The sequence below is a fragment of the Bactrocera latifrons genome, unplaced genomic scaffold (assembly GCF_001853355.1).
Source record: "Bactrocera latifrons isolate USDA-ARS-PBARC rearing strain unplaced genomic scaffold, ASM185335v1 scaffold_10, whole genome shotgun sequence".
In the NCBI taxonomy this organism is placed as follows: Eukaryota; Metazoa; Arthropoda; class Insecta; order Diptera; family Tephritidae; genus Bactrocera; species Bactrocera latifrons.
The window spans coordinates 2392970-2408526 of record NW_017534408.1 but is presented as its reverse complement, the minus strand read 5'-3'; the positions used below and the strand labels follow the sequence as shown (position 1 = coordinate 2408526).

Below are 15557 nucleotides of genomic sequence, written 5' to 3'. Positions count from 1 at the left end.
GACTTAAATTTACGATTTGTGATATTGGTGTGTTTCGTTACAGTTCGGAATTACCAGAACTTGCTTATTACAATAGTATCATTTCTGCGCCTACCCTAGAAGTATGTGGACCTTATATGCCTATAATTACACATATACTTATGTACTGCGCACTCGTGTAGACTTTAAAATTCATATACGTTCTTTCGTCAGCCTAAATCATACTTAGTTACATATATCATATATTATATATGGCTATAAGTTAATATATAACTATAATAAAATGTTTTTGTTTTAACTTAAGCGGTTTGGTTTTTGTCCAGTGCTTTGTAATTCAAAATCAGTGGGATACTCTGTAAGCTTTCTTTTTTTCATGCGCTTGAATACGAATTCTCACAAATTACTTTTTTTGTCATGCATTACAGTGTAACTTATCAGGATAATACGCGTGTATATGAATAAAAAAGGTATTGTAAATGTATATATATATATATGTTTGTATATATATTATGGGAATCAGTCTAATTTGGGAATGGATTGTGTCATAATGCACTTAAAGTTTGCTGGTGGATTGGAATTGGTTTAATAAATGAGCTTGCCGAACGTAGTTGACATACATGTACATACATATGTATATAAAAGAACATACATATACAGTTATATTCATAAGATACGTTTTTTAAATTCATAATTCAACATGAATATATACGAATATGCTGCCTCGTATAAATTATTTATGCATTTCCAGGAGATCGATTGAAGAAAGATAAAGAGTCTGAATTTTAAAAGGACTCAAGAAGACTCGATTGAAAATATGTATAAAAAAAGTCGACTAAACGGACTGAAAATAGTTATTTTCGTTATTTTGATTGTATATTTTGAAATGTAGTACAAAAACAACAATAACGGGTTTTTCAAAAGGGACACTACAAAAGTAGACCTATAGGGACATCAAACGACGCCATATTTTTTTTATGCTCTGTTAATATTTTTACGTTACGTCCAATCTATGGTCGTCATAATTGTCCGGTCAGATCAACAATTGAGCCGCTGGTGCAAAAATTTGAATCCACGGGCACAGTACAAAATGTTCTCAGTGTGTGAAATGTAGTGTCGAGAATATTGCTGCCGCTAGCGCATCAATTGAGGAAGACCCAAATCAGTCCCTCACACGACGTTCTCAAGCGTTGGGCATCTCTGTGACGTCGTTGTGGCGAATTTCGCTAAAAGATCTTGGAGAGATCAAATCTTACAAGATCAAATTGACGCAAGAACTGAAGAGGCTTGATCAAGAGAGTCGTTGTATGTTCGTGAATTGGGCTGACCAAAAACTTGAATTTGGACGAAAAATCATCTTCAGTGATGAGGCTCACTTCTGGCTGAATGTGAATCGCTCAATAGTAACCGAATATTTTTGGACCGAATTGGATGATGTGGACTTGGAGAATATGTGGTTCCATTAGGATGGTGCCAGAAGCTACACAGCAAGTGTCACAATCGATTTATTGTAAACCAAGTTTGGTGAATGTCTTATCTCACAAAATGGTCCAGTCAATTGGCCGTCTCGATCGTGCGATTAGACGTCGTTAGACTATTTCTTGTGGCGCTACGTCACGTCCATGGTTTATGTCAACAAGCTAGCGACGATTAATGAATTTCGTACGAATATCGAAAGTGAAATTACGGCAGTATCGGTCGATTTATGCTTGAAAACCGTCAAAAATTGGGTTCAGTGTCGGTTTTTTCCATAATTCAATCGAATGTACTTTCACATTAATAAAGAACGTTTTGTATCGCTCTTATTGGAAAACCCGTTAGATGAAAGATGTTTCGAAATTAGAAAATCTGAAATATGAAATTCTGGAAATGAAGGCTCTTTAGTAACTGATGAGATAATTATTGGCACAGAAACGTAAAAATATGTATGATTTTAGAGCCGTTTCGGAACTGATAGCAAAAAAAAAAATAACCTAAAAATATTTTAAAATTAAAATTTTTAATTCAAAAATAAGATGAAAAAAATACAAAAAATTATATCCTACATTCCGGGGACATGATTAGCTAACGACTAGTCTTTTCTACGCACCAGACTACTTTTACATTTATAGCTCATTTATATACCTACAACTAACAAGTTTATGGGATCAGGTAGTGTACAGGAAAAAAACGAGGTGCGGAGCTTTACCAACAACAATGCAATAATTTTAAACGTGCTACATTTTCCACAGACGGCAGCAGCTTCGCAAAGTTCTATTAATTGGCTTCTCTCCCGCACATAACTTCTCTCGCATCACTCAAATCAGATGAGATTTGCGATTTGCATGTTCAATGGCCGCCAGCAGTTCGTGTTTTTGTCGCACGTACAGTCTACCTTTGCGCCAGGGGTTCTGCAATTGCAATGGCTTGAAGTCATCACGCAAGCAACGCTCACGTGCGCCTATCACTGCCACCAAACAGAAGTTCTCCAGCATATCCGCCGTGTAGATGGGTCCGTTGTTGCCTTTCAGCACTGCCGCCATATTCAGTTGCTTCACCACCAAATTGATTACTTCACGCGCGGTTGTCTTTGGCGTTACATGCAATTTGAGGCTAGTACCGGACGCCAGCCCAGTATTGTATGCAGTGTAGACTTGTATGATACCTGAGCTGGGCGAGCTGCTCAGTGCGGCGGCATTGGCTGCTTGTTCAGAGGTGTGACTGGAACCACTCGCAGTGTCCTCTTCGCTGCTGTGTCGCGAGAGACTTTTTATGGAGGCAGTTTTTGCAGTAGTTGCTGACGCAGCGGCGGTGGAGGCTTCCTCACTGCTGATAGGCTTTACACCGCTGGGCAGTGCAGTATGCGTGGTTTTTAAGTAGAGAGCGCCATCTCGTAGATTTGCGCTTGAAGCAGCCTTCACTTTGCCACCAATGCAATGTTCGACGGCCGTTTGGCTACTGATCTTGGACGTTTTGATGTCATAGTCAGAGCTGGAAGCGGTTTTCAGTGAGAGATTTGAGCCGGTGGGCAAGTAAGGCGCGGAGCTGGAACAATGTGTTGCGGTGGCCAAGGATATTGGCGTCGTTACATGCTGTGTAATGTTGGAACTGGTACGCTTGCGATGCGTGGCTGCGGAATGTGTGTGTTTTGTTCCATCCAAACTACCCAGCGCTAGTGTGTCATCGGAACGTGAGGGTGGTATTGCAAAGATCTGTCCCAGTTCGTTGTTACTGCCCAGCGCCGATTCAACACCCGAGTAGTAGCTGCGCGTTGTGTACTGGGACGAGGTCATTGAGTCACCGCTATTTTTGCGCAACGAAACGTCAGAGCTCGTGTAGCCACCCATACTGACTTGTAGCAATTGTTGCGTACCGGTGGAACTGACCGTTTTACGTGAATCGTTACTGCTATGCGATTTGGTGGCAGACTGTTGCGGCGGTATTATGCTTGCGCAGGAGGTGGGCGTTATAGCACTACGTCCTAGATTTTGTTCGGACTTGGAATGTTCGGCTGCTAAGCAGTTACTGCTGGTGCCCTGTGAATTGGCACCCGGCCCTGGCCAGCTGCCACGTCCGGAACTTTTTGTGTATTTCGCATCGCGTGTTGGTGGTTGTAGCAGCTGCTTATCCACAGTGCGACCCTCCCTGCACTTATCGCTGCTATTGTCATAGGCAAGTATGTCTTTCATGATCTCTGAGGATTGTGCATTTTTGTCGCGTGCAAACGCAATCACGTCCATCAGCCAGCGTACACTCTTCCACACGGCATTCAAGTTCGCTGACAGTTCTTGCAATTTCGCCAAGCGTTCCCTGGCCGTTTGCAGTTCGCTTGTGGAGAAGGCTTCACGTTGCGAATGTGTGGCCAACGCTGTATCTAATTCCAGTATGCAGGAGAGGCGTGCATATTTTTGTATGATGCCAGGTTGGTAAGTGCGCAGGTGTATCATCTCGAAGGCCTGTATGCTCAGACTGGCGAGATCGTCACGTTGCAACAGCAATTCTGACTGTCCCGGCACGGCACAAGCCAGCTCGACGGCGGGACAGATCACTAGAAAGCTAATGTCTTTGCTGTGCTCAATGACTTCGATGTCATACAGACGATGCGTCTTGGCATCCTCCGGCTTTATATTCATATAGGTGAATAATTTATGCGCGGCATTGGTGAGGTCGTAGAGGAATAAACGTTGGCCTTCGGTGGTCTCTTCAGCACTTGTATTGAATTCCAGCGCCATATTCAAGGGACTATTGCTGCGACTGTTGGAACCCGCGGACTTTTTACGCTTCAGTATTTGCCATTCATCGGCAGTGATGTGACTGTTGTTCCGCACCTTGTAATGAGGCAACACATTGGGTGTCTTCACCGGCACCACCACTTGTATCTGGTCCATAGAGCATTGCATTTTCAGATAGCCCAAATATAAGCCTGGACTTAGACGTTGTGTAGACGTTTGATGGTAGTGTATTTGCTCGCTGATGGAGGATATTAACATCTCACTGATGTTGTAGTCCTCCAGCAGTGCAACTATCTTCTTTTGCAATTTATTCAGTGGCAACCACCGCGAGTTGAGTATGGAGACGGTTTTCTGGCTCTTCACAGACTGTATGCAGGTTAAGACAACTGTGCCATGCGAATCGCGTAGTGGTTTGTAGAAAAGCTGTCCCAAGTCATTGAGACCCAACGTCGATTGCATTTGACAAACTGCGGACAGGAGTTTGGTGCGAAAATGTACGGCGGATGTTAAATTTCGCTCCATATCCGTGCGTAATGACTTTACATCGTCCCAGGTGCAGGCAACCTATGTAGAGGGGTTCATTAGAAAATTAAATAATTTAATTTAGTCCAAAGCAGTCGTACTTACTTTCATTAGCCAGTGGTAATCACTATATAAGCTGCTCGGATATGTCTCATCTATCTCGATAACGGGCAAGAAATCTTCACTAGTCACCAGGACTTTGTCCTCACAATAAACGACGCTCGCCAAGTAGATGCCGCTGGTAATGAGAAAAGATAATGAATAATCGTTATTATAAAAATATCTTAGGGTATTCAGGATAATAGTAATGATTTTAGGAAAATTTAATCAAGCTCGGCGTCACTACGGGTGATCTCTACTCTCATACTAAATCGCACATGTCGCCGAGAATACGGGATAAATGAGGAATTAAGCCCAATGTTTTAACTTCCGAGTGGAGAAAAATTGACTAAGGGTTCTCTGATCGACAGTTCCAAAGACGAAATCTTTATTTTCACTGACCGAACAAAGGGCGAAATAGGAAAAGAGTCGGGCCTCTTCTGTAGATCGTAGCCACAAATTTAATGACTACAATTCAGAATTTCAGGAAGAAATTTTTGGTGTAACAGAAGGTGCCAAGGGAGCTTCTGCTCTAACTATTAAGTTCATAAATCTTTTACTGAGCAGCACAGTGGGAATTAAGACCGTCCGTAGCCCCTATACTAAGTTTTACTAGGATAGGTTATGCAAGGACAAGCAAGCTACTCAAGACCATTCAGCTCCTTCAAGGGTTTCATGAAGTAATGAACCCTGGAGGAACATCTCAGGTCTTGGATCATTAGCAACTCAGGGCATACCACAATAATTTTAATGTTGAACAGATCAAACCGCTTCTACTTCTAGACAAGAGGGATTCTCTTCCAGCCAGTTGAGACGGGTGGATATCTTACATGGCTCCCAACGCTCCAACTTGAGTTTGGCGTTTTTTCTTTGAAACCAACTAACTGAGTTATTTTTGCATTTAGTATCTGTCAACACTGAAGCTGGTATGTAAACAAAAAACATGTCCATAGACAGCGAGCGAAACATAAAATTTATATCCAAAGACTGTAGTACTTACCGTCTTAAGTGCTTTTGAAATTTCGATGCCACCGAAAATAGTTGCTTTATCGTAGTCTTTTTTTTTGGATTACGCCGTTGTGCCGCACCGACGTCTAACGTCAACTCTGATACATCTGCTGGTCGCGCCAAACGTACTGCCGTAAAAAGATTGTCCAAAACACGCTGACGTCCCACATAACGATCTTCGCGATTATTGAAATCGCGCCAACCTAACCGGAACGTAAAACAATAACGAAACAAGGAAGAAATTAAATATGGGAAAAAAGAGAGCTTTCCGGCTGAGCTTACTTGATGGCACAACGCTTGCGGGCACAGACGTTTTATACGCGCCCCAACCTTTGACATTGCCACAAGCAGCGCGTATGAAGTAGCGGCGCCCTTGCGTCAAGCCGCCAATCTGTAACTGTGTGCCCATATTGCCGTGGAAACTCGTCCAGTCGACCATTTCGCGTTCGCCCACAATGTTGCTGAAATCCGCACGAGTCGACCATTGCACTGTGCGTGGGTACAACACCCGATTTGTTGGTTGGTATTATGGGGTGTTGTGAGTGGCAGAGTTTGTTGTTTTTGGTTTAGGGGGATTTGCGGTGTCCAATTTGTGGTGCGCCAAACAAACAATGTTGAAAAATACATAGAAAATAAAATACATAAATAAATGAAAATATCGAAAGTAAACAAATCAGTTGCAGCACATAGCTACGGTTGGACGAGCAGAGGCCAAAGCATACAGAGAGTCAATATTACTGCGACCGACTCGACGAGGCAACAATATCCTCACTTAACTGTGCGCATTCATATTTTGTTTACCCTTGAGTGCAGGTTTGCTGTCATTTTTTACTCTCTTTTTTGGTTTTTTGTTTTTGCTTCGCTTACCTTTGAATTTCGTGGCAATTGCACCTTCGAACGGCTCGAGTATTTGCAGCGCTATCGAGTTGTCGCCCGTCACATCCACCGCCACCGAGGCGGGCGCATCCGGTGGGCGCGTCTGATCCCAGCCGAGCAGCAGGCGTCGCAAACCCTTCACGCGTCGCTCCCAATTGCCGATTTGCTTCTCGATTTCGTTGCCTGTGCAGCCGGTCACGGAGGAGCCAGTGTTGCCTGTCGCAAGCGTACAAATAAATAAGTAAACAAATCATTCAATGAATCAATGAACAAATGAATGCACAAATGAATGGCGGTTTGGAGGGGTGGGGCGTGTGGATAAACATACACACAGACATGCAAACAAAAAGTGTTCTTGTAAATATGCAATTCTAGTCTCAGCATTTCAATTGTTTATTTGGTCTGCCTTACCGCTTCGGTGTCCAGTGTCGAGTGGCGCTGCTGATTGCATTTCATAGTGGTTCCGGGTAACGCCACACTGTGTGTAAATATTATTCTTATTGCGTTGTTGTATGCGTGCTCATATTTTTCAATTATGTTTGAGATCATTCAATGCTGGACATGATCAGCATGACAAATAATTGAATAGCAGAGTAGTGAGTGTATCTATCATGTTAAGTGGCATTTGTGGACGAGTGCAGGCCACGTAGCATAAAAGAATAAATTGTGGCACATTCGTAACGGGTGAGAAGATTTATTTTAAGAAGATATGTATATTTGTAAATCTCTTTTTGAGTCATTAGAGCCTGACAACACGCAAAACGAACAAAGAGCTGGTACAAGTGCTGGTATAATTAAATAAATTTGGAATGTAAAATTCTTGACCTCATTTAAGACTTATGCACAAATCATATTCATATCGAATTAATGCCAAAGAGGGACAGGGTTAGAGAGCAGAGAAAAGGTGAATCGATGACACAAGCTTTCTTGTATTGAATTTAATTACATAAGCGAGTAGAATCCAAAAGGACTGAATAGAGAACGAACTTTTGAATTTGATCGGAAATAATTTAATGATTTGACAGTACCTTCCAATTAATATATGGTGTTGAAAAAGTTTTTCTAAAGTTAAAAACCAATTTAGAAACCAATATTTAGATGCTTGGAGCTTACATTACCAAGTTTGTTTGAGTTTGTTTGAGTTTCTATTTGTTGTGTAAATCATGATCTGATCCTACAAAATGAAACAAAGTGCAATTTTTTGGCCGGGTTCGAAAACCTAGTTTTGCTTAGAATTTAGAAATGTCCTACCAACGGCGACTTCGAAAAATAAGGGATCGACACACTTCCTTTTCCCCATTCTGTCTAGTGTTCACTTCTAAGCATGTACAAACTTTTCACGTGTTAGATAACCGGAATGAATATACCGTACAAGTAATATATATACCTAGTAATATACCCTACAAGCAAACTATCGGTTAAGTCATCGGTTATTTACAAAACGCTTATAGTTGCTATAAGTCTCTTGCGGTCCAATTGACAATTCTAACCGAAACTCTACCAATCCAATGTGTCATACAATATAGTGTTGGAAAGGTGAGTTTTAAGCTTCATTTAACAAGAGAAAAGTGTGCAACTTTATTTTTTTTTGGTTAAATGAAGCTTAAAAAAAGTCGCGAAAATTATAGAAGAGATTGACCAGGACCGTCACATAAGCAACCATGACATCGCTAAGGAATTTAACATGCATGATCAAACGGTTTTGAACTATTTAATATGAATATGAATATATGAAAAGGCCGATGTTTGAGTACCACATGAATTGTCTATGAAAAATTTATTAGACCGAATTAACATCTGCGATTCTTTCTGAAGCGAATGGTAACAGGAGACGAAAAGTGGATCAAATTCGACAATAATGTGGGAAAAAGATTATGGTCCAAGCGTGGTGGAGCTCAATAAATGGTCTCACAAGCGAAAGGCTACGCTGAAGCTTTATTAGAAATACGAAAACACTTTTTCGACTACCAGTATTTAGTATGCAAAAAATCAAACCGATATATTCATATTTATTAATATCCATTTAATCAGAATTAAAAGCTAAAAATAAATAAATGTCATTAAAATTGTCCTTGATTGCTTAGATGGATTACACTTTCATTAATGCAGAGTAAAGTTCAAAAAAACTTTACAATGACATAACTATTCCGAACACGTCCCACTTCCCAATTACTTGTGCACTTAAGCGTGCATACATTTACACACACACACACACACTTGCGAATAATTTTCCAACTTCAACTCAAACAATAGTTGCAAATTGACTTTAAAAGTGTGATGAGAACTCACCAATAATAATACTGGATATGGACGGCCGTGATGCAAATGTGGGCTGGCAAAGCCCACCATCCGATGTGCCACTCAAGTCCTGTATACGAGACTCAGCATCTTTGAGCAGACCATTCAGCTTGTTTCCGATGGTATCTGAGGAAACTGAAAAAGCAATAGAATCCAATTAGAATAATGGGTGTAAATAAAAAAATAAATGTATGGCAAATTAAAAATTGTTTAAATGTGAAAGTACTTTTAATAATGTTTAAGGAAAAAATTATAAAATAAAATAATTTTTTTAATATGTTATGTTTAATTTTGATTTATTATTATTAATTTTTTGAAACCCTAAATGTATGCCTCTCGTATATTAACGGTTTTAAAACCATTATTTTCAAAATTGTTGGCCTACATTTAGGAGTACGTTTATAAAGCATGAAGAAATAGCAAAAAAATAGCAGTATATTTTGATTTAAATTCTACTTACATTGTGTGCCCTCGATTGCGCCATGTTGCAGCAACATTTTGGTCATCGAGCGATTGTTGCTGAGGACAGCAACATCCAAAGCTGACAGGCCATCACTGTTTATGCTGTTGTTGTTAGTATTTTTGTGATAAAAAAAAAACCGAAATGAGAAAAAGATATATATGTATAAATTAGCCAATATAAATATGAAAATATAATTGAAGTATATTTCTATATTACTATATTAGGAAGCATCATTTAGAGATACATATATTACTACTACATAAAATTTAATAATTAATTTGGTGGGTAATAATATTTTAGATAAATTTCATCATTGTTTCGTTTTCTGAACTTCATTACTGATCAATATTTTATAGCTTTGTCATCTTCTCGCCTCAACCACCAAAGTAAAAACAACCTCTTAAAAGCGAGTCCTCTAAAGACCACTGCATATAGGAGTATAAACTTTAAACAGTATGTCAAATATTGGAAACTGCCTAGGATCAAGCACACGTGTATGTAAAAGAGTTTCATAAACGCTTTGACTATTTATGGTCAATTGACAATTACATTCTGACAACTGACGCATGTCAATCTTTTGGGCTGGCTGACAGACATTACCTACAAGTACTAAGTTTTGGCAGAGAGACAGCTACGTGCGGCTGAATTTTGCTATTGTTGATTAAAGCCAAACCGAATATATATGCCGTAACCAGTTGCAATGTTAACGTTTACAAAGGGATCGTCAATATTTGTGACTGAAATATTAGTGCTGCATATGGCAGCACTATCCAATTGGGATGTTTATATTCGCTTTGGTTTACATTAAGGGAGAAGAAATTATACCGAAATTTTTATTATTTTTTGTGTAGAAACTAATACTATGCTGTTTTCTATCACTCCAATTTAATTAAGGGGTTTCGCAGAGATGAGAGGCACCGTAGATCCTGATATACGTCTAATAGACGTTCTATTTGGAAAATTCATCAAAACTAACGCGTGATCTAAGTAGAGGTCCTTTTTTCAAGTCGGGTCAAGCTGTCATGTTATTTTTGCTCAGTATAGTTTGGCATTTCATCAGGGAAAGACCTATGCCTCAGCAACATTTGCAAATCCTTCAACTTTATTACGATAATTCACGTTCTGTAAAGAATGTGTTTTGAGCGCTTCATACAACTTATAATCAACATAATCGGCCTTCCGAGCGTACTATTCGCAAGACCATCACCCATCTTTAGAGCCAGCATTCATTATTGGATAATATTCGTCGGAATAGACCACATCTAGTACGCACGCCGTGGTATCGATTCCGCATCGTTCGCAGCACTCAGAATGGTGTATGGAAACACTTTGCGCATTTTACGTAGAGATATTAAATTGAAAACAAAAAAAAAATGCAACTTTTGCAAGAACTGTAGTCGCTCGACCTTCCCAAGCGGCTCTATAGGGCCTTAAAAAGTTCCAAGAAGATCGGATGTTTTTGTGCCAAATTTTGTTTAGCGACGAGGCTCAATGAGTATGTAAACAAGCAAAGTAGCCGAGATTCAATAGCTGCCATTTTATTTAGCAAAAAAAAAAAAAAAAATAAAATGGTTTGGTGTGGTTTGTGGCCCGGTGGAATAATCGGTCCATATTTCTTCAAAAATTATGTCGGTGAGAACGTAATCGTCAATGGCAACCGTTATCGCGTCATAATAGCCGACTCTTTGATGCTTGAAATTAAAGCTCGTGATCACGGCGATTTTTGGTTTCAACAAGACGGTGCCACTTATCACACATCGCATCAATCAATGGATTTATGGAGAGAACACTTCGATAAGAAGATAATTTCACGTTTTGGGCCCATCGTTTGGCTACCATGATCGTGTGATAACACACCGTTAGACTTTTCCTGTGGGGGTATATAAAGTCTAAAGTCTATGCAGACAATCTCGCTTCGATTCAGGCCTAGGAGCAAAACATCACGCATGTCATTCGCCTGTTACCAATCGAAATGTTCGAATGAGTAATGGAAAATTTGACTCCACCGATGATACGTAGCCCCGGCCAACATTTGAAAGACATAAACTCTGAAAAAAATTCATATAATGTTCTTTCAAATGACAATAAACCTTCTCCATTAAATTTGAAGTTTCTGTATTTTTTATATAAAAAATCAGGGAATCTCGAAATGGATCAYCATTTAAATAAATAAAGTTGAGTAATTCAGAGCAATGCGAAATGTTACATACCTATTGACATCCACATCGGTTGATTCCAGAATGGTGCGCGCTTTGTCGAGATGCCCATGTTCGACTGCCGAAAACAGAGCTACAGAGAAAAAGGTAGGTTAGTCAATCATACAAAAAAGTATACAGGAATATGTATGTGTAAAATAGAATACATGCCAAATTTGTTTTTTAAGGTTAGTGAAAGCGCAGATTTCGTTGCACAAAAGTCGCACAACAACTGGCGGAGAAGAAGAAGCAGCAGCAGGTTAAATACCCTTACATGTTAGTTTAGCAAGCTTATACGTTAATTCTTACAGCTAAGTTAAATTAAAAGATTAGTGGAGATTACTTTGTATTTGTTTATTACTAAAAGCGCATTGCCTACTTTTAGGCTAGCCTACCATGTTGATGTAAATTGATCTGATTCAATTTGTCCAGTTGCGCCTGAGCCAACTTTAATTGTTTCTTCGACATTTTATTGCGATACGGCGTGTTGCCGCAATTGCCAGCGCCGACGTTGGTGGTAAGACTATCGCTACTTAAACTGCCGTCGCCGTTGTTTTTCGTACGCACAAATGCCGAATGGCGGTAAATGGCTAAGTTCGGCGGTTTTAGTGCCAACTCCATTGATTCGTTGGCGTTTATTTTCGGTTGTTTGGCCGTTAGCGGAGCCTGCGGTTGTGCGGCCACAGAGTTGCGCGCTTGACGTGCCACACTCAGGCCACTGCTTGGACCATTGCTGCGCTGCTTGTCCGCAGTCATTCTCAAAATTTTATTGCTATTGCCGTCGTTCTTATTGTTGTTGTTGTGATGACTGTTATTGTTATTATTGTTGTTGGCACTTAATGGCATTGTTGTTGCCATTTTTACGGCATTTCTTGCTAACGCTGTTGCTGTTRTTGTTGTCGCTGCTGCTGCTGCTATATTATTTACACCCGTTTGCGGCAATAGAAATTCCATTTCACGCAAATCGTTGGACGTACACGAGATGGCCGTGCGTATCTTGGCTACAGCCACGTTTGGTGTCCATTGCTCAGACCAACGGAATGTATTTGCGGCATCACAGCCGTTATCGTCGCTATTATCACCGTTCAGCTGTATTGAGTTGTTGTTGTTATTGCTGTTATTGCATGGCGCACGTAACGCGCTGTAGTATTGTTCTTCGTGGTTATCACTTCTATTGCGATTGTTATGGTTATTGTTATTACTACTACTGTTGTTATTATTGTTATTGCTACTGTGCTTGCTGGGCGTAGACGCTGCACGTCTCAACACCACAACGCTGTCGGCATCTGCATCGACAAAGCCGCCGTTGTCATTATCAATGTCAGGTGTGTTATCAATGTAGTAGTAGCTACTGCCTACACCACCACTATCTTCATCTTCTTCTTCCTCCTCTTCTTGTGCTTCTTCACGCCTATCGGCACGCGCTTTACGCCAACTCGCACGATTGAGCGTTAAACTATGCGGCTGAATATTGTCTATGTGGGCACAAAGCAACGAATTCATTGTGCCGGAGATAACGAAAAGTAAGAAATAAGAAATGAGAGTATGTTTAAATAGAATCTCTAAAAACTATAAAATTATAAGCAATTAAATTGGCGCAATGAAATGATAAGAGTAAAGCGAAAATAAAAAGCGGCGACAGAAACAAAAATTATAATAAGATTGGTAAAACATAAGTAAAAGAATGAAAACACTAAACCAGGTACAGTTAGACTTCCAAACCACAACCTAACTTCAGCAAAAAGTTGATTTAGCAGATAGAAAGTAGTCGTACATTCATACATATATGAAAATAAGTTTGTTTGGATGGAAAATTAAGTATAATAAATTTAGAGCCGCTTTTCAATGTCTGGTTAGCAGTCATCTGTCAGTTAAATTTTGTTTAACTTAACCAAGACTCTCTCTTTTGGTAAATTATATTTTTTTTATACAGAACTTAATTTAAACTTTACCTGTTAATTTAACCGGTTAACTTAACCAGAACTTAACTTAAACTTAATTTAACCGGTTAACTTAACCAAAATTCTTTCTTTTGTTTAAAGAATATTTTTTTTTACCAGAACTTATCTGACAGTTGGCTGCCAGCCAGACATTGGGAAAACGGCTCTTAGTCCGTCAAAAGAACAGTAGAAAGCAAGCAGTTGCATAATTGCAACGTCATTAAGCGATTTTAGGTATAATTTAATTCAAGAACTCAGTTTAAGATTGGTTTATTGTTTTGCCCAAAAACACCAAAGGCAGTTGTAACTGCTATATGTGAAAATATATACAACGATCTTTTCTCCTCGATGAAATTGAGTCAGCAAATAGCGACTATAAGCGCAAGTCAAAATTGTGGGGTTACATGGGTTTACGGCTTTTAAAAAATCAAATTTATTATCTTATTAAATTCTAAAACACCTCTAGAAGATTCTACTAGACTTTCAAGTTGCTCTGGGTAATAGTTTCGGAGATACAGCCTTGGTAACTTGTGCGCTCGAGACTAGCTAGGCTAAGTGTGCCGCCTTTAAAGGCGTTTTTCTCGAAACTGTGTTTTTAAAGTCGGTTGGTAAGATTTCTCGAACACTAATCAACGGATCTTCATGAAATTTTACTCAGGCTTTTTAGATACAATTCTTAAAGGTTTGGACAAAGTATTTTTTTCGATTAAAACTATTACCACACGTACAAAAAAAAGAATGTCGCGAAATTTTCACTGAAATTTTAATTTTTTTTTTTTAAATCMAATTTTTAGTTTGTTTTCCTTCGTCCAAGTTCTAAGTTAAGCTTTAAGTTTTAACTAAAACACGTATTTTTCACTTTAGATGATCCTGTAAGGAGTTATCCTGCCAACGCGGCCGGACCTTTTTCGAGGGATCACTGGAAATGGCGTCGCAACGACCGAGTTTAAAATATTTTTTTTTTCCAAAAATTTCAAAATTTCTTCGTTAGTAGTATATTTTTAACGATCCAAATGAAAAATTGCAGAAGAATAAACTTAAATGAAGATCGATTTCAGTTGAAAAGGATAGATGTAAATAAATGTATATGATAACAGCAAAAGACAAAATTTTTTAATATGTTATATAAATGTTTTCTTCCATTTCTCAGAGTTTAGACATCAAATCTCCCAAATAAGCTATTTTTTATTACCATAAACGAGTTAAAATTGATATATAATTTGGCTTAAAAAATCGGCGTTTTGAGATCGCTCTTCGATATTTGTTTTCAGAAATTCGAGTTAAGTTTTTTGTTATTAAAGCTAGAAAATTGTGCCGAAATATGATTTAAAAACAACGTAACTTTGACTGTTAACTGGAAGTAAAATAAAAAAGGAAATATTTTATATATTTTTATATTTTTTTTCCTAAAAAACCATAAAAGTATTTTAGAAAAAAATTTTCAAAAATATGAATAAATAATATTTCCCCGAATAATCATTTATTTTTCTTTAAAAAGTAATAAATTCTCCCATTTTCTCACTGTGTGCAATTAATCTTGGACTTAATACCCCATCAATTTATAAGTGAAGGAATGAACCATTTATAAACAATAAGGCGTGAACGTTTTGAAGCCACTGTAGCAATACAATGACATAAGCAAAGCGCAATCCACAGCTTGCCCAAATGAATGACGTATGAGTAGAATATTTTCCTTATTTGCTTGATTAGTTGTAATTAAGTACCTATGTATGTATATATAATATATATATAATTTAAGGTGCATGTTTGTGGGCTTGTGTTAAATTAATAATATGTATGTATGTATGTATGTGTGCGCATTTGAATGCAATGCATTTATGTAGATATGAGCAATTCAATTTAATCGATGAACAATGCGGTTGCCAATTAAACCCAAAACTCCACACCATTTGCTTGTAACGGAAACCAACTTCTTCTAGTGAAGTGGATGAATACCATAATAATAGTA

General features: G+C 38.7%; 1 protein-coding gene across 4 annotated transcripts in view; it reads right to left on the bottom strand.

The window, feature by feature from the left end:
- Nucleotides 1-1133: 1133 nt before the first annotated feature.
- LOC108966747 overlaps nt 1134-15557 on the bottom strand; it is a 40255-nt gene continuing 25831 nt past the window's right edge. For 3 of the 4 annotated variants that reach the window (XM_018929791.1, XM_018929805.1, XM_018929799.1), the window contains exons 4-12: nt 12044-13123; nt 11664-11742; nt 9451-9554; nt 8982-9125; nt 6684-6908; nt 6099-6305; nt 5809-6019; nt 4815-4947; nt 2274-4751 (exon numbers count right to left, since the gene is read on the bottom strand). In XM_018929791.1, the coding sequence (XP_018785336.1) occupies nt 2274-4751; nt 4815-4947; nt 5809-6019; nt 6099-6305; nt 6684-6908; nt 8982-9125; nt 9451-9554; nt 11664-11742; nt 12044-13123 (4661 nt within the window). Of the gene's footprint in view, nt 4752-4814; nt 4948-5808; nt 6020-6098; nt 6306-6683; nt 6909-8981; nt 9126-9450; nt 9555-11663; nt 11743-12043; nt 13124-15557 lie in introns of all 4 variants that reach the window. The other variant, XM_018929784.1, reaches the window with a different exon arrangement.